General features: G+C 35.9%; 1 protein-coding gene across 1 annotated transcript in view; it reads left to right on the plus strand.

Moving 5' to 3' along the window:
• The window catches only part of lrrk1 (leucine-rich repeat kinase 1), a 151,199-nt gene that overhangs the window by 31,635 nt on the left and 97,179 nt on the right, over nucleotides 1-22,385 (plus strand). Inside the window, exons 4-9 of the mRNA XM_073858779.1 lie at nucleotides 5,272-5,443; nucleotides 6,173-6,352; nucleotides 8,938-9,086; nucleotides 13,155-13,381; nucleotides 17,655-17,782; nucleotides 20,764-20,927. Of these exons, the coding sequence (XP_073714880.1) occupies nucleotides 5,272-5,443; nucleotides 6,173-6,352; nucleotides 8,938-9,086; nucleotides 13,155-13,381; nucleotides 17,655-17,782; nucleotides 20,764-20,927 (1,020 nt within the window). The remainder of the gene's footprint in view (nucleotides 1-5,271; nucleotides 5,444-6,172; nucleotides 6,353-8,937; nucleotides 9,087-13,154; nucleotides 13,382-17,654; nucleotides 17,783-20,763; nucleotides 20,928-22,385) is intronic.

Below are 22,385 nucleotides of genomic sequence, written 5' to 3' on the forward strand. Positions count from 1 at the left end.
CTGCCAATATGAATAAGCCTACCTAATGTCTGGGATTGTTGCTGAACATTTGCTAACAACATGTTTTTTATTGTTTTAAGCATCTTCACACAGGCGTGACAGTATTAGTCAGTTTCACAAGACTAGTAATGCTTGTCAGGATCCTGTCAGAAGGTTTTCTTGTTTTAATGTCTAGTTTAAATTGACAGTGTTCTGACAGTATCATGTTCTGTGTGGGAACACGTGGCCATGGTCTGTTGATATCAGGCCACGTGTTTTCCTTGTCTTGTCTCTTTTACCCCGCTCCCTTGTCATTCTCATTGGCTTTGATTGTTTGATCCCTATCACCTGTTCCCCATTTGATTTACTCCCTTATTTAAAGCCCTTGTGTTTCTTGTTCTGTGCTCGTTCGTTTTGTTTTTGCCTGTATTGTCTGATGTAGTCAAGTATAGTGTTTTACTCTAGTGTTAAGTAGTGATGCAAAGTCCGATTCATTTTCACGAACCGGCTCTTTTCGGACAGTTCGGCTCATTGAACCGGTTCAAAAGCCGATTCACCGGTTCCTGACGTCATCAAGAAATTACATTACTATACGCATTTATTGTATCAATGAAACATTCAAATAAAGTCGTTTGTGTCAACACATTAAAACATTTAAATAAAAAGTTCTTTTTGTGAAGGCATAGGTGATTTATTGCCTTGCATTCACAAGTTTGTGGTCACAGTTTAAATCGGGGATCATAAATAATAAATAAATAGTAAATGCCAGATATAACTGACCAGTTTTGACAAGCCTACAACTTGAATAAGATTCCTAAAAGACACTGATGCACAATTGCGGATGAGTGTAAGTATAAATATTAAATAAACTTGTGTGTTAAACTCATTGGTCTTCCTTAAACAACTACAATATGATTTGCATGCAAAATAAATCGTATCAAAACCAATAAAACAAGCATATCAAGAAACTAATAAAACAAAAAACTTCGCGCATCAGGCTCGTTCAAATCCTCGGTGATTCACACGCAGTAGCCATTTCTCAATGTCAAGGAAGGATCCTCGGAAGCTAGAATTTCGAGGATGCTACGTCATCGACGTCCGTCGAAGGACTGTTCCAATGTCGAGGATCCTTGAAATTTCAGCCAAGGACTGAGTCCTTCGTTCGAGAAATATCCCATATACAGGAAAGGATGCAAATTTGTATCCTTCGCGCTCTTCACGCGCTGAAATCGTCAGAATCGTCGGCAATCCTCGCCTCGGCAATCATCGACAAACTTCGTTCGGTTCTATGAGTCCGGCGTGCTATTTCGGCTGTGCATCCTGCGTCATCAACCCGGAACCTATGCCCAAAACTAAAGTTCGATTCAGTTCGATTTGCGAACCGGCTCGACCGGTTACTTCCTGAGAACCGGCTCAAAAGAACGATTCGTTCAATAACCTAACATCACTAGTGTTAAGTCTAGTTTGTGTTAAGTCTGTCTATTGTCTAAATATCCTGTTTACTGTTGTTTACTCTCTCATGGGCCTTTGTTTTTTGTCAGTTTATTAAAGTGTTTTCTGTTCATCCCTGACAACGCTTGCGTTTGGGTTAATTCATCCCATGTTCCTGACAATGCTCATTGAAGTATTAATGCTAAGCACTACAGTGCAACGTCTCCCTTACTTCCCGTTAAAAGAGTACTTCGTTTAATTTAATACCGATAAAAGCTGTACATACCAGCAAAACGCTCTTCCATCGATCTTGTGTGTGCTTGCCACATTATGTTTTGTAGCACGAAGGAGCTGCGTGTCAGCTTAACCAATAGGCTGGTTCGACTTCATGCGGCGCCGCAAGAATCGACAGCCGGATTACGTCAAAGTACCGCGAGAGCGATTCGCGAAATCATACGGAGTTGCCACCCCAACTAGCCCTCTGGCTCCGCCACTGGTCTCAGATCAGTAATTAGAAAGAGATTTATCTTCATTACATTTAGTGCAGTCCAACTGGATTTTAACTTTGTAGCTCTGCAAGATTTTTTTCGAGAAACAAAATTTGCATCTATTGATTAGTTTTGCTCTGCTTTGAGGATTTTGGGGGAAAGGTTTTTGTCAATACACACTTAATAATGTTGGGTAAAAAATAACCCAACAAGTAACCCAACTATGGGTTAATAATATAGCACCTTCCCAACTGTGGGTTATTTAAACCCAATTAATTGGGCTATTTTCTCAACCTAGCCAGTTGGGTTTAAAGTGACCCAAAACCAATTTTATTTATTTTTCATTATTTAATTTAAACAATCATTATTTAATTAATTAATACAAATAATTTGTTTTCAGATGTTTATTGGGGTACAATACATGTTTTAAATTAAATTTTAAATTACAGAAAAATGTAAGCAGTATATTTTATATTAAAAAAGCAATGTAAATCAATTTAATGCATTCTGTTCACAAATCCTTAAAATTACATGAATGAATTTGTTTAAGCAGTACAGGAAGATAGGATTAACTCTTTTGCCGCCACCGTTTAAAAAAAAAGTTTTGTCATGTACTTTTAAATGACCGTAACTTTTTCTACCGATTTTCAAATGGTTTGGTTTCTTACAAACGTTATTACGTGGCTATAATTCTGGATGCTTTAACATGTTTCATAAGTATGCAGTGTCATGGGTACATCTCGACATTTATAACAAACCAAACCGTTATGAAGTTATGGTTATTTAAAAGTACATGCACCATTAAAACACAATGCTATGAGTGAGCGAGCTGTCTGAGGTAAGATGGCCGCCAGGCATGGATGTCGACCTTCATTGGCCAGCAGCGCGGGCGAGACATCTAGCCTTTATTATACATTTCTATGGATAATAGCGGCTTTGCGGAAAGACGGAAATATTTGTCATTGGCAGGGAAGCGTTTTCTCTTAATTGACGACATAACGTATCAATGGCGGCGAGAGTTAACAACCTTTCAGTACACTGTATGCCTTTACATGCATGTATCTGAGCCAAGCTGGGATTCGAACTCGAGTCTCCAGCGCAACACTGCTGAAATAAGCAAACGTACAGACCACTGGATCACAAGTGGTAATAATCAGAGGAAAAACTTGAACCATATGAAAAGGTAAACGTGTAAAGCAAACCGGAAGCAACTGAGGACAGATTTCAGTGACGGCAGTCAGACAACGTGTTCACTTTTGACGTGACAGGTGTTTATTGATTTATATAATGTAATATTTATACATAGCCGTAATGACCCACACAAGTCACATATTTCAGGTTAAGTTGTTTGTATTCAAAAGCAGAAAAAGAGTAAAACAAACAAATAATTACAGACTAACAAAGCTAAAGCTTGCGTTACTTTTAATAACAGGTAACGTAATGTGAACTCTCCTATTTTGCACACCTTTGCGTGATCAACAATAGGTAGTAGATTAAAAACATTGCCTTGTTTCTCCAAATAAATCCATCAATTTGTCCTCACTAATTAAGCACGGAAGCGTCACTGTTTTAAAAGTCACTGAAATGACCCAATAAAATGACCCAATCAGCTTAACCCAGCCATTAGGTTGAAAAAAAACTTTTTATTGTGTATGGTTCTGAAAAAACAAATTATAAATAAGTATTCATACTGTATGTGAGTGATTTTAATCATATTATTAGAAAGCCATGGCTCCAGAGTTTTGTTCTTTAAGTCTTGCATTTATGGGTAACCACTGATTCAGAGACAGAAAAAGATCACTGGAAAAAAATCATTTAAATGTCCACAGGCCACAGTAAGACAGAATTAAAATGGGGAAGTGTTCACTCTAGTTTAAATATGGTTTTGAGCAAACTTGACTCAGAAACTGTATTACAGTATAATGTAATCTAATTTTGTGAATAAGAAGTCTTTGGCATTTTAACATATTCTATATTATATAATTATACTTATATAAGTCATCTTAATGTTTAATTCAACATTTTACACAGATTTTGTCATACATTTAAAAAAACTTTTATATAAGCTTACACTTTTGAGCCTGTATACTGTCTATTAAGAAATTTAGTTAGAATTTTAATAGTTTTTCTGTATATAATATGATATAAAGCCAGGAACATGTAGTTTAAAAAAAATGTAATAGCCCAGATTGCCACAATATGACATAATTGAACAGTTTAAATTATTTTATAATTAACTTATTTTATTGATAGTATATCTGTATTTTCAGGTAATTGATTTAATTCTCATCAGTGCAATGTTCTTTTAATCTGGTTTGTCATTATGTGTGATTGCTGCCACCTAGTGTTTATAAGCTGAAAGCATTCAATTTTTGCACACATTATGAATGTATGCATTTGTGTGTGTTAAAGCAAGTTAGGACAAAAAACATGTGAGAGACATAAATATATTGGTGCATGTATTGTTTAACCACAGAGCTTTTTATTCTGCATGCAATTTAAAGACTTAAACACCATCTTAAAAAAAAACACAAAACATTAAAAAGAACCACTCACCCACTGTTTGAATAAGATTCACCACTTGTGTGATGTCTACAGAAATCTTTGTATTAATCAGATGCAGTTTATAGTTTCACTTTAATACAGTGTGGTACAATTTCCATTGCAGATCATTTATACTAATGTAAATCTGATACACGTGTAAATATATTTTTTGATAATTTAATATGTAATAATTTCATAATTTAGGCAAGTCAATTGAAAGTGCTATACCATGAAATGATGACAGGTGGTACAATAGCTGAATACTGACTCACCTTGTTTTGAATAAACCCCTTGGTTTTCTATATAAGGCTGCAGTTTTGTTCAGAAACGCTGCCAGTATGTGAAAGCACAACATATGGGGCCTAATATTTATGTGCAATAAATGCATTGTATCTGGTTAGGACATAGTCAGTCCAACAGAGCACGTACTGAAACCTAATCTGATGTTATGAAATCTGTGTATAAACGGTTTCATCGGACGCACGTGCGGTGACGCGATTACGCGTCTGGTCGGAACTTTACTTCCGGTTTCAGTTTTTTTTTTATGATCTGACTAGTTGCTAAACTGAACTGTTGAACAAATACCTTTTTGAAAATAACAAATGTTTTGGTTTCCTATGAAATCTATTTGTTGTTTATTTTGCTTGATATATAAATAAACTATTTTAAAAGGTCTTTGTTGTGATTTATTCTTAGCGGAGTTTAACGAAAGTTGCGTGTTGACAACGAAAGCCGCTTGTTTAGATTGTTACTGCTGAAACCGTCTATGCAGAACTTTTCTGTTTCTAGTCTGATTTCAAGGCAATATACCTTTTATGTTTGTGTGTAGCTAGAGCTCCTGACTGTTGCCACTCAGAACGGTGATTTGGAGAGCGTGCGGTTCTTGCTGAAGCATGCACGAGTTCCAGTTCCACAGGAGCCCAGTGAGGGAAACCCTGCCGTCCTTGCTGCACATTATGGACATCAGATGGTGCTCAGAGAGCTGCTGGACTCCATACCACGTGAGAAAAAAACTTCTATTCACTTTTGTAATGCAAACATGAGATTTAGAATTAAAAAAAATATATATATACACATTCCATAATGCACATTAATCAGTCTTGTGTAGCAAATTTCTTTCTTGATGTTTGATGCCACACACCCCACTTCTCAATTGCCAAGAATTGCTAAGACTCAATTCAGAAAAGCACCACAAGCATGGGTTGCAGGAGCAAAAAAAAAAGTTTTAAACAATAACCAAAACATGAACTAACCCCCTTAAGAACAAAGGCAAAGTGGACATATCATAAAAATCTGACTTTTTCCATGTTTAAGTGCTATAATTGGGTCCCCAGTGCTTCTATCAACCTAGAAAATGTAAAAAAAAAACTATTTTCTGCAAGCATGTGAAAAAAGAGGTAATTGAAATTTGGCTCCCCTTGTGATGTCAGAAGGGGATCTTATTATAATGCCATTTAGTGCAGAGAGCGAGAGAAAAACTAACAAAGTGGCAATTTTAGAATGCTATAATAAATGATCTGTGGGGTATTTTGAGCTAAAACTTCACATACGCACTCTGGGGACACCAAAGACTTATTTTACATCTTTAAAAAGTTTCATAATATGTCCCCTTTAAAATCTAATGATGAATGGCTTCAACAGAGGAATATGCCATCAATAATTGAATAAAATAATTATAATAAATTAAATAAAATAATTAATTATTTGAGTGCTTCTGATCTGTGCTGTAGGTCCGTGTGTCCGTAAGGAGCTGCTGAACTGGATGTTAGCTACGGCATGTCGGCAGGGTCATATGGAGGTGGTGAAGCTGCTGGTTGAGTCTTATAATGCTGACGCTGATGACTGCGCTGTGCATTCTGGAGAGTTTGCCATCATCACCGGTTTGCCCCTGTATGCGGCCGCAAGAGCAGGTAATGTTGCTTTTGTCAGTCTGTGCTTTGTTCCCGTTACTGGTGCAAACAATGTCCATCAAACATTTACATTTTTCCACACGCTTAGAGTGATTTCAGGCTTTACATGTTGTCTGTTTGTTTTAACCAGGAAATGAACACAGGGCTCTGTTGCGCTGTTTAAAAAACTATGAAAGTTTCAGGGGCAGTTTCCTGGACAGGGTTTATCCTAGTCCCAGACTAAAATGCATGTTTGAGCTGCCATAATTTGAAAACACCTTGGACTGACAAATTTAGTCTGCTAAATAAATAAATTTAAGTGCAAATAAAGGAGCTTTGAAAGGAATCCCTGGTACTGATTGGTCAGTTGCAAAGTCTATACAAGATAAATTCAAGACACGGGCCCTTTTCCAAAATCTAAAATCCAACTATTTTGCTGTCTACTGTCTATGTATGCAACCTCCTAGCATATGCTGTTATGCTGTGACCTTAGGTATTACGTAATCACGTCGAAAGGTCACGCATAACGCATGCGAAACTACCACTCCAGTGTTTACAAGTGTGGAGAAAGAGGACCATTCCAACATTGTTTTATGTGAAATATATTAATGAATGTCTTTGTGTAAGTTTATTGTTTAAAATGTTTCACAAGTGTGCGTTTCACATACAGTACAGGCCAAAAGTTTGGACTCACTTGACTAAAATGTTAACTATGATCTTAAAAATCATTTAAGCTGAAGGTGTATGGTTAAATGCTTAAAATTACTTTTGTAGAAAAAAATATACCTGTGCCAAACAGATACATTTTTGTTATTAGAAAACTTAAAGTTTATTTTAAAATATTATTTTTGAAATAGATGACTTACGCTGAATATTGAAGAAAATCAATAAGAGCCTAGATTAAATATGAACTCCTTCTGGGTGATTCTCACGAAAACTTGGTTTTAAACATGTCAAGCATGAAAATGTAAAAATTGCTTAAATTTACTTTTTTTCCCACCAGACATTGAAAAACAAAGTCTGGAGTAAATGGGAACATTAATTTAAAAACTTTTACTTATCATTTAACACTTTTTGTAACATAATTTTAAAAATTTGTCCTAAAAAATCTCATTACCGCAACAGTCAGAAAACATCAACACTGACATATTTTCAAAATGACATGACAAACCTGAAAGAACATAATTTGGAGATTCTGCACATGCATTTAAAATCAAAGTATTATGCTTCTATTAATTAAATTAACATTTAATAAGCATCTGTTGCGGTAATGATAATCAAAATGTCGTGTAAGCATTCTGACAAGACAATATTTCAAATTAACTGTAAAAAAATGATCTTACCTGGTAGCCATCTTGAAGTAACTGGTCCATGTGCTTGGTCACTCAAAATCAAACTTTATTAAAATTCTGTATGTGTGCTTAAACTGTTCTCAAAAAGTGTTGCGGAGGATGAGAACATCAGCATGGACACATCATTTTCCTAATTTTTCTTCATTATTATTATATATGAATATTCAGTGAATATTTTTTCTTTCATCTAAAGTAGTCTAGCAAAACATCCATTTATTTTTTTCTTAATATTTTTGTGTTAATTTGATTAAATTACAACATAACGCATGTTCAAACACAGCCGGACACATTGCGGTAATGAGAATTTCAGCAGAAAATGAGATAAAATTTACAATTATAAATTCTTATGTTGAAATCACACATTGTGCAAGGTAGAACACAGTATTGTGTTAATTTTGATGCTTTTTAATGTTACTATATTACATATTTTAAAGCTAAAATCATTAGTGCCGTGTTGTTTCAATGGTTTCGTGAGAATCACCCTTCTATAATCTTTAAAATTCATCCTAAATTTAAAATGTAAAAAGCTTCTTAAAAAAATGACACGCATATGGTTCAGCAATTTCTAGGCAAAGGGTGACTGCACTTCAAATAATAAAATATAACAGAGTTTTGGTTTATTTTGGATGCTTTTAGTCACCAATATAATTTCCAAAGTTGCATTTGTGTTATGCCATAGTTTGGATGAGTTTATTATTATCATGTTATATGGAATAATGTATAAATAAAGAACGAGTGAGTGTGACCTTTTGGCATTTTTACGTAGTACGTAAGGCCGCGCTGACGCATCACACGGCTAGTGCAAGACGAGAAGTCATGGTTAAAAAGTAAAAAAAAATCCTCAAAAATAACGATCGTTTCGCTAGATAGACCCTTATGCCTTGATTGGGATGGTTTAGAGCCCTTTTTATTTCGACTGAAGAAAGAAAGACATAAACTTCTTGGATGACATGGGGGTGAATAAATTATCTGGATTTTTTTAATAAAAGTGGAGTCATCCTTTAATTAATAAAATAATTACACAGCATTTAAGAAGGGGCTCGACTATAATTGTAAACCAAGTATGATTGTCACCATAAATGACATGGCCAGAAAAGTGATAGAAGGGGAATTTTACACAATGTTTGGGTTTCCCGCTTTGATCCAACACACACTTCTTCTTTCGGTGCAGAGGTGTGGAGAACTAGAGAGAAAGTTCTTCCTGGTTCTCTGGAATCTAGCATTTATTCAGCCTTTTTCATTATCAACTTGCAGGAAATAAGGAGATTGCATGTTTTCTGCTGAAGAATGGAGCTGGTTTCTCTTCATACACCTTGATGGATCACCCGGACTTCAGCCGACAGCTGCTCAGAGAGCGCCACCTGGAGGACAAAGAAACACCTGCACATAGAAGAGTAGAGCAGGTGAGACTGCTTTAAACTCTTTTACAGCTTAATGTACTCTTTGCTAAACAGATATATTAGGTGGTTATTATTCCTTTATTGCAATAGGTTTTCATCAGCGTTTTTATTTTAAGTAATGTTATAAAACTCTAACTATTCAAATAAAAAGTGTATTAGAGGCAACTAAAGAGAAATTTACTTTAGCTGTATTTTAAAATAATTTCAATAAAATGCATTTAAAATGAACTGAAAACATCTTGAGAGTTGAAGAACCAAAAAGAGCCAATTTTGTTTTATAATGAATGACAAAAGTTTTTAAGGTAGGCAAGGGTTAAATGCTTATGAAAGAGGAGCTGGTCAAACAGTACCGTGGCTTCTTTTACAGAAGTATTAGTGTTAGTTCCTTTTCGTGAGTTTAATCTTTCATAATTGATACACAAGAAGAGAGCAAATACTAGGGCTGGGCAAAAAAAAAGATTTTTCGATGAATCGTTTTTTAAACATGGTCGATTAAAAATCGATTCTCAAATCGATTTTTTTTTATTTTTATGAAATAACCTGATCCTGTTTGATCAAGGAATTACTTTTTTCAGCATACATTTTTCATTTCGCATCAAAATTGTATCGTATTTAACATAATTGAATGCATTTGAAAATGAGATATGGGTTCTGTATTAATGTACCCAAGTGTACCTAAAATAAAAAAGTGTAATATACAGGTTGGTGGCTCTTAATTTCTTTTTATTAATTACCCACTTGTAAACTAATGTTCACTTTTTTATATAAATAAAGTATGTGTATTAAATCTATATTCATTGAGTTGAATTGAGAATCGAGCATAAAAATTGGTCCGAGAATCAGAATCGAAATCGAATCGATCCGATAGCTTATGAATTGAAATCGAATCGATCTAGAACATCTGAATCGATACCCAGCCCTAGCAAATACCTGGTTTTACAGGTTTTATCCACCTGCACGAACAAAGTGTTTTATCTTTACATAATTTATTTTCAAATGTATAGTATCTGTGAATGTGTAAAAGTGCTCCGATATATTGTGCAGACGCACTTTTGGCGACACGCCTTCGAATCCTGGCTCGAGGCCCTTTGCCAATCCCATACGCCTCTCTCCATCCTGTACTTTCTTGTCCTCTCCTTACCCTCCTGTCTGTCAAATAAAGGCAAAATGGCCCAAAAAATAACTTTAAAAAATAAATAAAATAGTAAAATCTAAAAAATATTGGGGTTTTTAACCCATGGATATGGAATATGAGTGCAAATTGTATTCAATGAAGGCACCTAGAACACAGCATATCCTCTAAATATGCTGGGTTGTTGTTACCCTGCCATTTATAACCCAACCGTTGGGTTTGTCCTTATTTAACCCCAACCACTGTGTAGGTTTTAGTGGCATCTAGCGGGGAGATTACAAATTGCAACCAACGGTTCAGTTCGCAGCCCTTCCCTCCCTTTCGAAACGTCCATGTAAGAGGGCCTGTGGTGTATTAAAGATAAAAACGGCTCTTTCTAAGGTAATAAAAAAATAACGGTTCATTATGTAAGGTCTTAATACACCACTCAAAATACTATGTATATTACATTTCTGTCAAGAGATCCTCCTAAAAGTTACACAATGCACCCTTAAAAGAACCCAGCGATATTTCACAAAAAAGTTGAGTAAAATAGACTCATTGAATATTTCTTATACTTTTCTAAAACACTATGGGGTGGTTTCCCGGACAGGGATTAGCTTAAACCAGGACTAGGCCTTAGTTTAATTAGGAAATAAAACTAGTTTTAACAAACATGCCTTACTAAAAACATTACTTGTGTGCATCTTTAGGCACAACAAAGGGCAGTGATGTATTTTAGGATATGTCAGTACAAGTTGTTTTGAGTTTGGACAGCTCTTACATTTATTTTAGTCTAGGACTAGTCTAATCCTTGTCCGGGAAACCGCCCCTAAAGGTTTTTTATAGCTCTACTACAGCAAAATAAAGGATTCGCATTTTGATGAGTTATCGATCCTTTTATATTTAATTTTATATGCTGCCGCAGTTAATGTTGGAAAAAAATTAGTTTTGTCACCTCATAAATGACTATTAATAAGTACATTTGCCTGTTCTTCATCCACAGTAAGAAAAACCATGCCGTAAACATTCACAATTAAAATTTAATGGGATCAATACCAATTATGGGAATTTAAGGCCCTGGAAAGTTTTTGAAAATGAACAGAAAGTCCTTGAATTTGTTTTTTTTATTGATTAATTTCCATATTATTATTCCGGTCCACTTATGTGTTATTTTCCCAACACTTCGTGGCCTATGCATAGTAGCTTGCTTGATGTAAGTTTGTTATGCGCATTTGTTAAAGGCCCACTGAAGTGCCTTGGAGCATTATTTGATGTAATAAAGTCATTTTAACTGAAACTGATAAGAACTATCGATAAGACCCTCCCCTTTATAAAAATAATAGTGTTTCATTTTTGGCCCAGTCCAGCATGTATGTGCATTGTAGCAGCTCGCATGACACTGATGTGATTTCAGACTTTATTTCACCCCAATGCAAAGCATATTTACACTGACTGAATAGTTTCTTATTTCCTACACTATGTGCCATTTACCATATATTAACTATTTCATATATTAACAAGAATCTTGATTAAGGGCACCTGTGAATTCATGCGAAGGTTCCACACAACGTAGGCGGTAGGACACTTCAGAGTCTTGAGAGCATTTGATTGGACAGAAAAGAGGATGACATCATAAAAATTCAAGACTTTTTTAGCACATGCCAAACTGTTTGTTTTGAATGCTTATATCTTCTAAATTTTGGGCCACACCAAATTTTTTTTTTGCATAGTTGTTTTTGAGATGAAAACTTACAAAGTAACACGATGTAACCTTGCTTTCACTTGAAATGTGTCCCCACATGATGTCCTTGAATTTAAGGTTATTGGACCTGTAAAGTCATTGTAAGGTCTTGAAATTTGAAGTTAACCAAGCTGTGGGAACCCTGCCATTTTCACATTGAAACCCCAAATGTGAAAAGTGGCTTATTGGATCTAAAATTATTATATTTACCAAATGAACACACTCAAACAACATTACAGTATCAGATTTTTTTTTTTAAATATGTACCCCAGCTGTCACTGAACTACAAAAACTACCGTTTTGCACTTAAAGAGTTTATATTAGTACTTTAGTGGTACATTTACTGTATACCTGTACATTTCTGTACCTAATGGTGCATATTAGGACCTTTTTAGGGCCTGTTTACACGAAAGCGCTCGAGAGTGAAAACATATTTTATCGGATGTGCCTTTCGTTTACACGACAACAGCGTTTTTAGGGCCTTAAAAATGCAAAAAAGTGAAACCACCCTTCAGAGTGGAAATCTTAAAAACCATCTACCGTCAAGTTCCCGTTTATAGGGTAAAAACGCAAAAGTCTGCTCACGGTGGCTTGCGTACGCGTTTACGTCACAGACATGCGCCATGTTGGATTATTTCCATACTTCGGACCTTCAAGTTGCAGCAACTCTGATAAATATACACGTTTTTCCAGCAGTTGTACGAAATATTCACAGATAGTATTACTGATCAAAGAAGGTGCATTAATTACCTCCATAAAATTGTTGATGCGCCAATTCGTCGGAGGCAAACCAGACGGCTTTGGACGAGACCTGGGAGAACAAGGAAGAAGGTTGTACGCAGACGTGCGGACTTGATGTTGTTGTGTGTCAGTGCTTCACATTGCCACCTGGAGTGCATACTACATGGAATATCAAAAATTTTTGCGTCACCATATGCACGCAGATTTCCCCCTCAAAATGCTTGCATAATCGCGGAATAAAAAGTGATAACGCAACGCCACTTTTCCATTTTCTTTTAAGATCATTTCTGTGTAAACGTAGCCTTAAAGGGTACTGCCGCAGTGACAGCTGTAGACTAGTAGATATTTTGACCATTTTTTCTAACGGTGTACTACAATTAGAGTTAGAGGTTACAGAAGAGTCACCGTGAAAGCCTGTTGATAAAGATGTAAATGCTGTTTTTGATTTGTCATTTTGCCATATCTTTATGCACAGGCTCTACATGTTAATTGGTCGGGTCTGAAGCTGCCCTGGTTGGATCTGGACTGGTTCATAGACGTTTCTTCTCGGATCACAGTGCTGGATCTGTCTCATAACTGTCTGACCTCTCTGCCTTCAGTGGTACCTTGGGGTCTTATTAACCTGTATTCGCTCAACCTCTCCCACAATCAGCTCAGAGAGTTACCCACACCAATATCATCTCAGGAGATCATTTGCAGCAGGTCTATAAAACACACAAAAACACTTCACTGCATGATTATTAATTTTCTCATACTGTTTTATTTTAAACCTGCTGTGCCTTCCAGAGGAAGAACTTCTGTTATTGCTCAGTGAATTTCGGGAGTCCTTCATTTAGGTTTCAACTTTATCTTAAATGTTTTTTAGAAAATAACAGTTCCATACTCTGCAAGCAATAGCTGTCATTTCACCGTCTAGGTTAACTATAGACCCGGAATAGTCCAGCTGTGCTGCCCTCAAAAGGCTAAGTGCAGTAACTACGCAAACACTGAAACCGAGAAAAATGTTTTTACCTCAGGCAGTCAAACATGTTACTGCAATTTTGGCACACATGTTTCTCTGAAATGGGACAAAATTGAACCAGGAGACTTTGTCACAAGACACAACAGATCTCACAAAACCAATTTCAACCCTTAACTAAATTTTGACCAAATGTGTAGTTACTGCGCTTTGGCTTTGTAGGGCAGTATAAGTAACCCACTTCTTGGCAAAACTTAAATTTGGTTACATGTCGTTTTTGCCCAAATAACTTGCGAGATGTATAATATTCTGTCATGCAAGCAACAATGTTTGCAAGGTGTATGGTTTATTTTATTTATTTATTTGTTTTTGGGCTATGGTAAGACGTCTCTTAAATTTTCACAAACTCAAATTTTGCCTTGTTTTAACCTAGACCTCTGTGGTGTGTTTTGATGGCTATTAGACGTTTTTTAAACGCAAAATTGCTTGCTATGCTACCCCTAGTGAATAGTGACAATTCATTTGGGACACTTGTATACACTAAAATATTCAGAATTTAATACTAATTCAATATATAGACAGTTTCAGCAGTAACAACATAAACAAGCGGCTGTCGCGGTCCGCACGTAACTTCCGGTAAACTCCGCTAATAATAAATAACCACAAAGTACTTTAAACGTAGTTTAGTTATATAACAAGCAAAAAAACAACACATAGATTAACTAGGAAAACAAAACATTTGTTATTTTCGACGAGGCATTTGTTCAAGAGATCAGTTTAGTGTTGTAGTCGAGTCACCAACTGTCGAGTCCGAGTCGAGTCTCGAGTCCCAGTGTTCGAGTCCGAGTCCAAGTCCGAGTCACCAAAGAAGAGTCCGAGTCGAGTCCAAGTCGAGTCACCATTACCAGAGTTCGAGTCCGAGTCGAGTCTCAAGTCCCCAGTGTTCGAGTCCGAGTCGAGTCTCGAGTCCTGTATTCGAGTCTGAGAGTGCCTACATGTCTCCACTTTGGGACCTTCAAAAAACTGATAAAATGTATTAAAAAGGTTCTACATTAAACAAAAATGACACCACTGTCACGATTCCAAAGGGAGTTTATTTACTGATTTGACATATACACTTTGGAACACACTTTGTAACTTTACGAAGCCATCAAAAGCATGTGTGTACTTCCATTGTTGTAAACTTGTGATTGAGAACTAGCGTAGAAAATTTACAAATTTAATTTGTAATCATGCTGCATTTTGTTTTTTGAGGAAATAAGAACAAACAACTGAGTTGGCATTGAAGTCTATTAAGAAAACATCCTGAAATGATTTTCTTAAAAAAACAATTTATTTTCCATAGTAGGAGTCATTTTTTGGACCCAACATCAAATAGGAAAATTCAACTGCAGTAGCCACCGTTCAACCTGAAGAGGGCAGCACTCAGACGTTTTTACACCATATATTGTAGTATTGAAACACTTTATATCCAAACGTACATCAAAATCAATGAACAGCACTAATAAACCATCATTCTTACAGATCAGTAACTAAATAAACTTGGATTAGGGTTTAGTTACTCTTTTTAAGTTAACAAACAAAAAATGCTGTAATCTGAACCAGACATACATTAACCCTAGCTTCTTCTGTTTGTTATATATGCATTAGTCAGTAATATTTTTTTTAAAAAGCTAACGTTAGGCAATGGAAAGCATTTTACTTACGTTTCTGGGTGCATCCGTGACAGGTGTCTGTTAAAGTTTGAGGTTGTCCCAGTCTTTTACCTACACACACAACATTTAGCGCTGCTATTTCCAGCATTAGAAGCAAAATTCGCGTAGGCGAACTTCACAATCCGGGGCACGTCTTTCTGCATTTTACAAATGTGAACATTTAGCCCGCGAATCATGCATCATGCATTGCACGAGCGTAAAAGTGAGTGACGTCAGTGAGTGTGTTGTCAAGCAAAGAGAGCGAGAGGTAGCAGTGTCTGTGAAGGGAGATCGCGACCGGTCTTGGGCACGAAACAGGAAAAGTGTAACACCTTATATAATTTTTTATAACATATTTAGTCAAAAACAAAGTGATGAATGCTCAAGTCCGATTGTATATATCCTCGAGTCCGAGTCCAAGTACGAGTCATCAATCCGCGAGTCCAAGTCGAGTCACAAGTCCAGAGAATGGATTCTCGAGTCGGACTCGAGTCCAAAGAATAGTGACTCGAGTCGGACTCGAGTCCGAGTCCAGGACTCGAGTACTCCATCACTGCTAGTCAGACCATTAAAAAAACGAAACCGGAAGTAAAGTTCGGAACCAGACGTGTATCACGTGCGTCCGATGAAACCGTCTATTAATACAGCAAACTTTTGTATTCTGCAAAAAAGGTTCAAGTCTTTTACGTGTGCTTCAAGAAGTTAAGATGTTTACCTCAAGATGCTTTTAAAGAAAGATAACAAAATGCAGAACTGATGTCTATCGCATATGCAGATTGATATTTTAAAGTTGTATTATTTTTTTCTTCTTGCTTACATTTGGATACTAAAACGGAATAAATGCCACAAATAAAACAACTAGCTTGGTTCTACCATTAAATTTAATAGATTTTCCATCAGTTCATACTGCTGTTAAAACTTTCTCGACAAATGTTTTCTGTTTGTTCACGTGATGTTCGGCAAAAACCCTATTCCAATGATTGGTAACTGAAATGCAAATATTACTCCGGTCAAGTAATCTCCATAGACCTTTTGCATGTTTGCAAACAGAGATGACGTTTTTTGGGGGGCGGAGCCCAACTGGTGGCAGAAAGTGACAGCTCTGCAGTGGCGTTGTGTGGAGTGTTTTAGTGTTAAACTGTGATTTTTATGGATGCGTTGTTCTGTTGAATGTTTCTTATAGCATTTTCACCACGTTACGTTTATTTTTTAGATAAATTAAAAGTTTAAATGGCTTGGCTACTGATATATGTGTGCATGTATGTAATGTATATGTATTGTTTCTTTATTGGTAAATCAATTATTTTTACAGTATGAATTGCTAAAGTACATATAAAAGCAATAATATAATTAATTAAATATTTTATAATTTTCTGTTTTCTATTATTTCTTCCTTATATTTATAGCACCTGTTTGTTCTAAAACTATTAAAAAACTATTATGTTTACATACAATTTAATTTGTATAGGCCTGTTTATATATTGATAACACTTTACATCATGTGTGCGTTATATTTATATATTTATGAAGTATGTGAAGATCATAATTTTAGAACAAACAGGAAGACCAAGTCCAAGATATAAGGTAAAAAGAAGTAATAGAAAACTGAAAAATTATGAAATATTTAATAAATGGTGATATTATTGATATTATGAACTCATTTAAATCTTTAATTCTTCTAAATAAATTATAAACGTAATGTGATGAAAACGCTATAAAAAAAAAACACAAAGAGGGAACAGACTTCGACAGAACAACGGACATCTTCTCTACTTATTTTCTATTCTAATTATTAAAAGATTTCCAGATGATTTCATCACTTCAGTCTGTCCGTTTAAGGGCTTATTGCAACCATAAACACCTACGTTTATCTTCAAATGGTGTCTTCATAAAAATGAAGGTCATCTTTTTTTGGCATTACTAATCTGACACTTAACAGCACAACAAGACATTTTCTAGTGAGTTTCACTCGTTTCATTATGACGTCTACTCGCAAAAGGTCTATGAAGAGGTACAAAATGAATGTGATTAGTATAGATCAGATTATTAAGTCTTTTTTTGTATTTCAGATTGTTTTGAATGCAGACTTTAGTATATAAGCAAATCTAAATTCAGGCCACTTTAAAAAAAAAGAGACTTCAGTTGTTCCCTATTTGCTGTTCATGTCATCTTATTACTGTATTCAAGAAACTGTTATGATATCAAGATCCCATTTGGTTTCATGTTAAAGTGGAAGCAGAAATGAGTTCTTCTCTTGAAATTAAGCCTCAGGTGTTGTGAACGTAATCAATACATCTTGTTTCTCTACTTCTGTCTTCTGTAGATTATGCAACGTCAATCTTTGTGAGAATGAGCTGGAGTGTCTCCCAACCGGTTTGCTTCACCTCGGCCAGATTCAGCGTCTTTCTGCGGCCAAGAACAAACTGAACAGCTTCTTTATCATCCCCAATGGTACACACACACACACACAGACTATGGGGTGGCACTCGGATGCATGCTACACTTCTGTATTGCTTATTCTTGACAGTAGCTGGGGGTAATGGCATCTTTTCAAAATTCGCAAAAAAACAACAACAAAGAAATGCGAATAGGTGATTAGGTGTGTTTCCATCAAGTTTTTCGAGCGAATGATAGTGGTATTGGTAAACTACAATAGTAACCAACAGCATTTAGTTATGATTGGGCAAGATATACATTTACTAGCAGTGCAGCTTGTAATTGCCAAATGAAGGCCATTAAGACGACATCGAGCCCCATATATGGAAAAGACAATGACAGCTGATACAGCTAGACGGTCAGTCACTTGGGTTTAATGTTCGCCACATCAGAATTTATTCGCAAATGCGTTTTCATCTCGCATTATTGGCATTTACTCTTTATTGCATAAGTCAAAAACCACCTCAAGTGAGCGTAAAAACATTTTCGCGAATTAAGGGATTTTTATTTGAAATTTGGCGTTTCCGTCACTCGTTTTCAATGCCATACTTTAAAATGCGCATAAAATTCGGGTGATTGAAACTCAGCTATTTTCATGACGTTGTGCCTACTCTCCATCTCCCTCTTTTATTATGCCTTTTTAATGTTCATGAAACAAGTAGAATAGATTTTGGCCCATTCAATTTAATTTACAAAAGCCTATATTGTGTTCAATGAATAGCATGAAATTTCACTGTAAATCTTTAGTTACTGTTCAAGACTTGATTTCTTTTGTTGAACACAAAATGAGATATTGAAAATATGTGTAGGAGAATTTAGTGCAATGGCAGTACATTATTACTTACCCTGTTTGATTTGTCTGAAAAAACAACCTGATATAAGTGAGCCTTTCTGTAAAACCAGCTAAAGTCATTTTTGTGATTTACTGTTTTTTACATAAAATAATCCTACATAATATAAAGAACATTGTGTGAAAATGTAACATGGATATCTTTAATATTGACTAAGTGAGGTCATTTCAATTAATGATTGAAATCAAACTTTGATGCTCCTAATCTTATCATTATATTATAAGACATTAGTCTGGATTTCATAGACAGGGTCACATTTAAGCAGTTTCACAGTTTCAAGTAAACTAATCCTTTAATATAGGTGCCAAAATAAACGCCACTTTTGCAGACGTGAGATGTTTGAATTTTTAATACATCTTAAAGGTGAAATGTTGCGTAATGAAGATGCTGAGCTCTGCATGTAACATTTACTAATTGGACTCCTGGGCATGAGAATAAGTTAAACATTCATTGTAGCCTGAAGCTATAAGGTAAACCAAGTAAAAATTATTTGAAGAGTTTGGTTCCATAATGCAATAAATCAATTTTGACAAATTTCGGTAAAAACGTGTTTTCTATACAAAGAAAGTGACAAAATGAAAACCACTATTTTTTTTGCAAAAATATAAAAAATTCACATTTATAATTTCATTTTCAAAGATTTATTATAAAAACTGATTATTTTTGTCCACAAAATGCAATAAATCCATGACGTCCAAAGTTTTTTTTCCAAAATGCTATAAATCTATTGAATCAATATATAAATGTGCATTCATCTTTGCCATGTTATTCATTTAGTTGAAAAGTGGTATACACTGATTAAACATTAATGGCATTATTGAAAACACTTACTTTGTCATATTAAGAACACTGTCATTGCTGCGGTTATACGTGGGATGTCGTCGCTGAACTTTTTTTACAGTGATCAGCTGTAAAATGTTTTGGTCCTGCTCGATTTTCGTTGGCTTCACGTAAAAAAAATGAAAAGTTTTTCATAAGATCCCCTGGGGTTAATGTGTTAGGATGAGAGAAGCTTGATGCTGTCGGGGAAACAAGCAACCAGCATTTTTCCGTCTCCCGAGTGGCTCTCGCGTTTAGATGTTGATGGCTTACGTTTTTTTCCGATCACAAAAAAACACCACAGGTTTGTCAATGCCATCAAAGTATTATTTTGTTTGTGATTGTTTGTTGTTCACGAAGTACAAGATGAGGGAAAACTAGGATTCCGTGAGTAACGCACCACCATTATTGTTTACAATGCGTGGAATGGTGTGCTGTGATTTGTTGAGCCGATTTATTGAATTCTGTAGAAAAGGAGGAGTGGCGTTTATTGCTTTTTGGGAAAGAACGGAGAAATAATAACACGGCGGATATTGGATTTTGCGTAAATTTAAGAATTTACTTTTAAAGCAACACCAAATAGTTTTTTTACCTTAAAATAACGTTTCCAAAAAAGTTTCAGTGGTTCATCCACACAAAACAGGGTGAATGGCACTTTCACATTCGCTTTGCAGCCCTCTATCGGCCAAAACTGCACTAAAGAAGTTTCCAACCGTCGGGTAGCGGTCCTGTAGTTCGAGTGAAAACTACAAAAACTTGCTTTACGGCAGACCTACAATCCAATCAGAGCCAGCTATGCTGCAGTATTTACGACAGTGGTAATGAACAATTACGCTTCCAACCTGTAGGGGGAGCAAAGAGCCAGAGTTCTTTAGTGTTGCTTTAAATACTGACCTGATACAATACTGATTTTTTAAAAATGGCGTTTATCGCGTTTTGGAACCAAACTCTTCATTTGCTTTAGTAGTGAATATACAGCGACCCCGAAAATGTTTATGGACACTGATTTCAAATGTATAAATGTCATTGCATTATGCGTCCATGTTGTGAGTTATGACAGGTGTGGTTTTCCACTAAAATTTTACAACCAAAAAGTATCCAAATATTGTTTGCTTTTATTATAACAATATATTTATTGTTTTACCTTTTCAAACCTAAAAGACCAAATGCCATTTGGTTTGACATTTTGTTATTTAATGTCATGACTTTTTTAAAGTGTGGCTTAGATGTTGCGTTTGAGCGAGTACATTTCTTTGATGTTGTGTATTCAGCATAGTTTTGATAGTTTGCTTGTTAAAGCAGTAACAGTTGTCCGTTCTCCCGCAGGCACTAACTGGATAGGTCTGCGTAAACTGCAGGAGCTGGACATATCAGACAACTACCTGACAAACCTCCCGTCCTCAGTACTGCACTGTCTGAAATCTCTCAACAGTCTGAATGTCAGCAGGAACAAACTCACCAGCTTCCCGGACCCCTGGGCCTGTCCTCTGGTGGGTCACTACTCTTGTCCAAAACATTCATATAATCACATGCTGTTTACTGTCATCCACTATATATTAATGCTCCCATAACACACGCTGTTTCTGCTTCATCTCATGTTAATCTTGAGTACCTATAGAGTAGTATTACATTCCTAATTTAAACGTCTTTAGTTTAATCAGATTTTAAAAAAGACAGATTAGCTGTACCGATTCTTTCTGATAAACCCGAGCTCCTGGAGGCGTACCGCGGGCAGAGTGAGTCACAAGCAAGAAACACACAAAACATTATTGCACTACCTCTGGAAAATGTATGATTCACTACATGTTTGTGTCGATTATATTATATGCACTTATGTGTAGGGCTGCATAATGATTAATGATTATCGTTTGCAGAATAAAAGTTTTTGTTTACATACTTCATATATGTGTGTCTACTATATATAATACTTAGGTATACAGTATATAAATACACACGCTTGTCTCTCTGAAGTTGTGTGGGAATCAAATCTCCACTCTTCCCACTCCTAACAAATGGAAATGTTCTCATCTCCGAACACTAGACCTATCCAGAAACTAATTGGGGAAGTAGGTCAAGTGTGAACACACCTTTACTTATAGGCTCCAGTAAAATTTAAAGACATCATGTGTGTGTGCAGCCAAAAAGTACAAGGGCTGCTTCAAATGTTATTTTCAGATTTCTTGTAGCTTAATTGGTAGAGCATTGCGTTAGTAGCTCAAAAACTTTGCGTTTGATTTTCAGGGAGTGCACATACTAATAAAATGCTTAAATCCAAGTCGCTTTGGAAGGCTATCCTATGATGCACTACGACAAAATCAATCCAATAATCAAGGCAAAATTTTTTTCATTTATGATATTTTGAAAAAAACATTGAAAATATTTATTCTGCAAACGGTAGAGATGCGCGGATGGGCTATTATTTCATCCGCAACCGCATCACAAAACTCATCATCCGTCCGCCATCCATCCGCACCAACGTTTCTGACCAGTTTTCAAAACCGCACCCGCCCGCCATCCGCTGACTGGACGATGCAAGGCGCTGCTGATGACAGCCGCGAGACTAGAAAGCTTTGGAATATCAGCAGTGAACTCAGTCTCCGATCGGCGCACATGGGACAAAAATAAATAAATAAATAGCCTAAATTAAACGCACAAATGACATAGTCTACTCTGCACTGGTGTCATCCTGATTTACCACTTTGTAAAACTTATTCCAGGCAACCCTTTTCTGACCTTCTATTTCCTTTGTTTTTAATTCTCATTTTTTGAGTTTGCCACGTATCTCCTTCGCCGGCGTTGATAAGAGCTGTGTCAAAATGCGTCCTCATTTCTCTGCGCTGTTAATGATAGAACGAATGGATCCTTAACAGCTGAGGATATCCCAAACAATTAAAACCTTTATTAAATAAAAGTGTATTAGAAAACGTTTTCTTGTCACTGTTTTAATA

Source organism: Misgurnus anguillicaudatus, chromosome 21 (genome assembly GCF_027580225.2).
Source record: "Misgurnus anguillicaudatus chromosome 21, ASM2758022v2, whole genome shotgun sequence".
In the NCBI taxonomy this organism is placed as follows: Eukaryota; Metazoa; Chordata; class Actinopteri; order Cypriniformes; family Cobitidae; genus Misgurnus; species Misgurnus anguillicaudatus.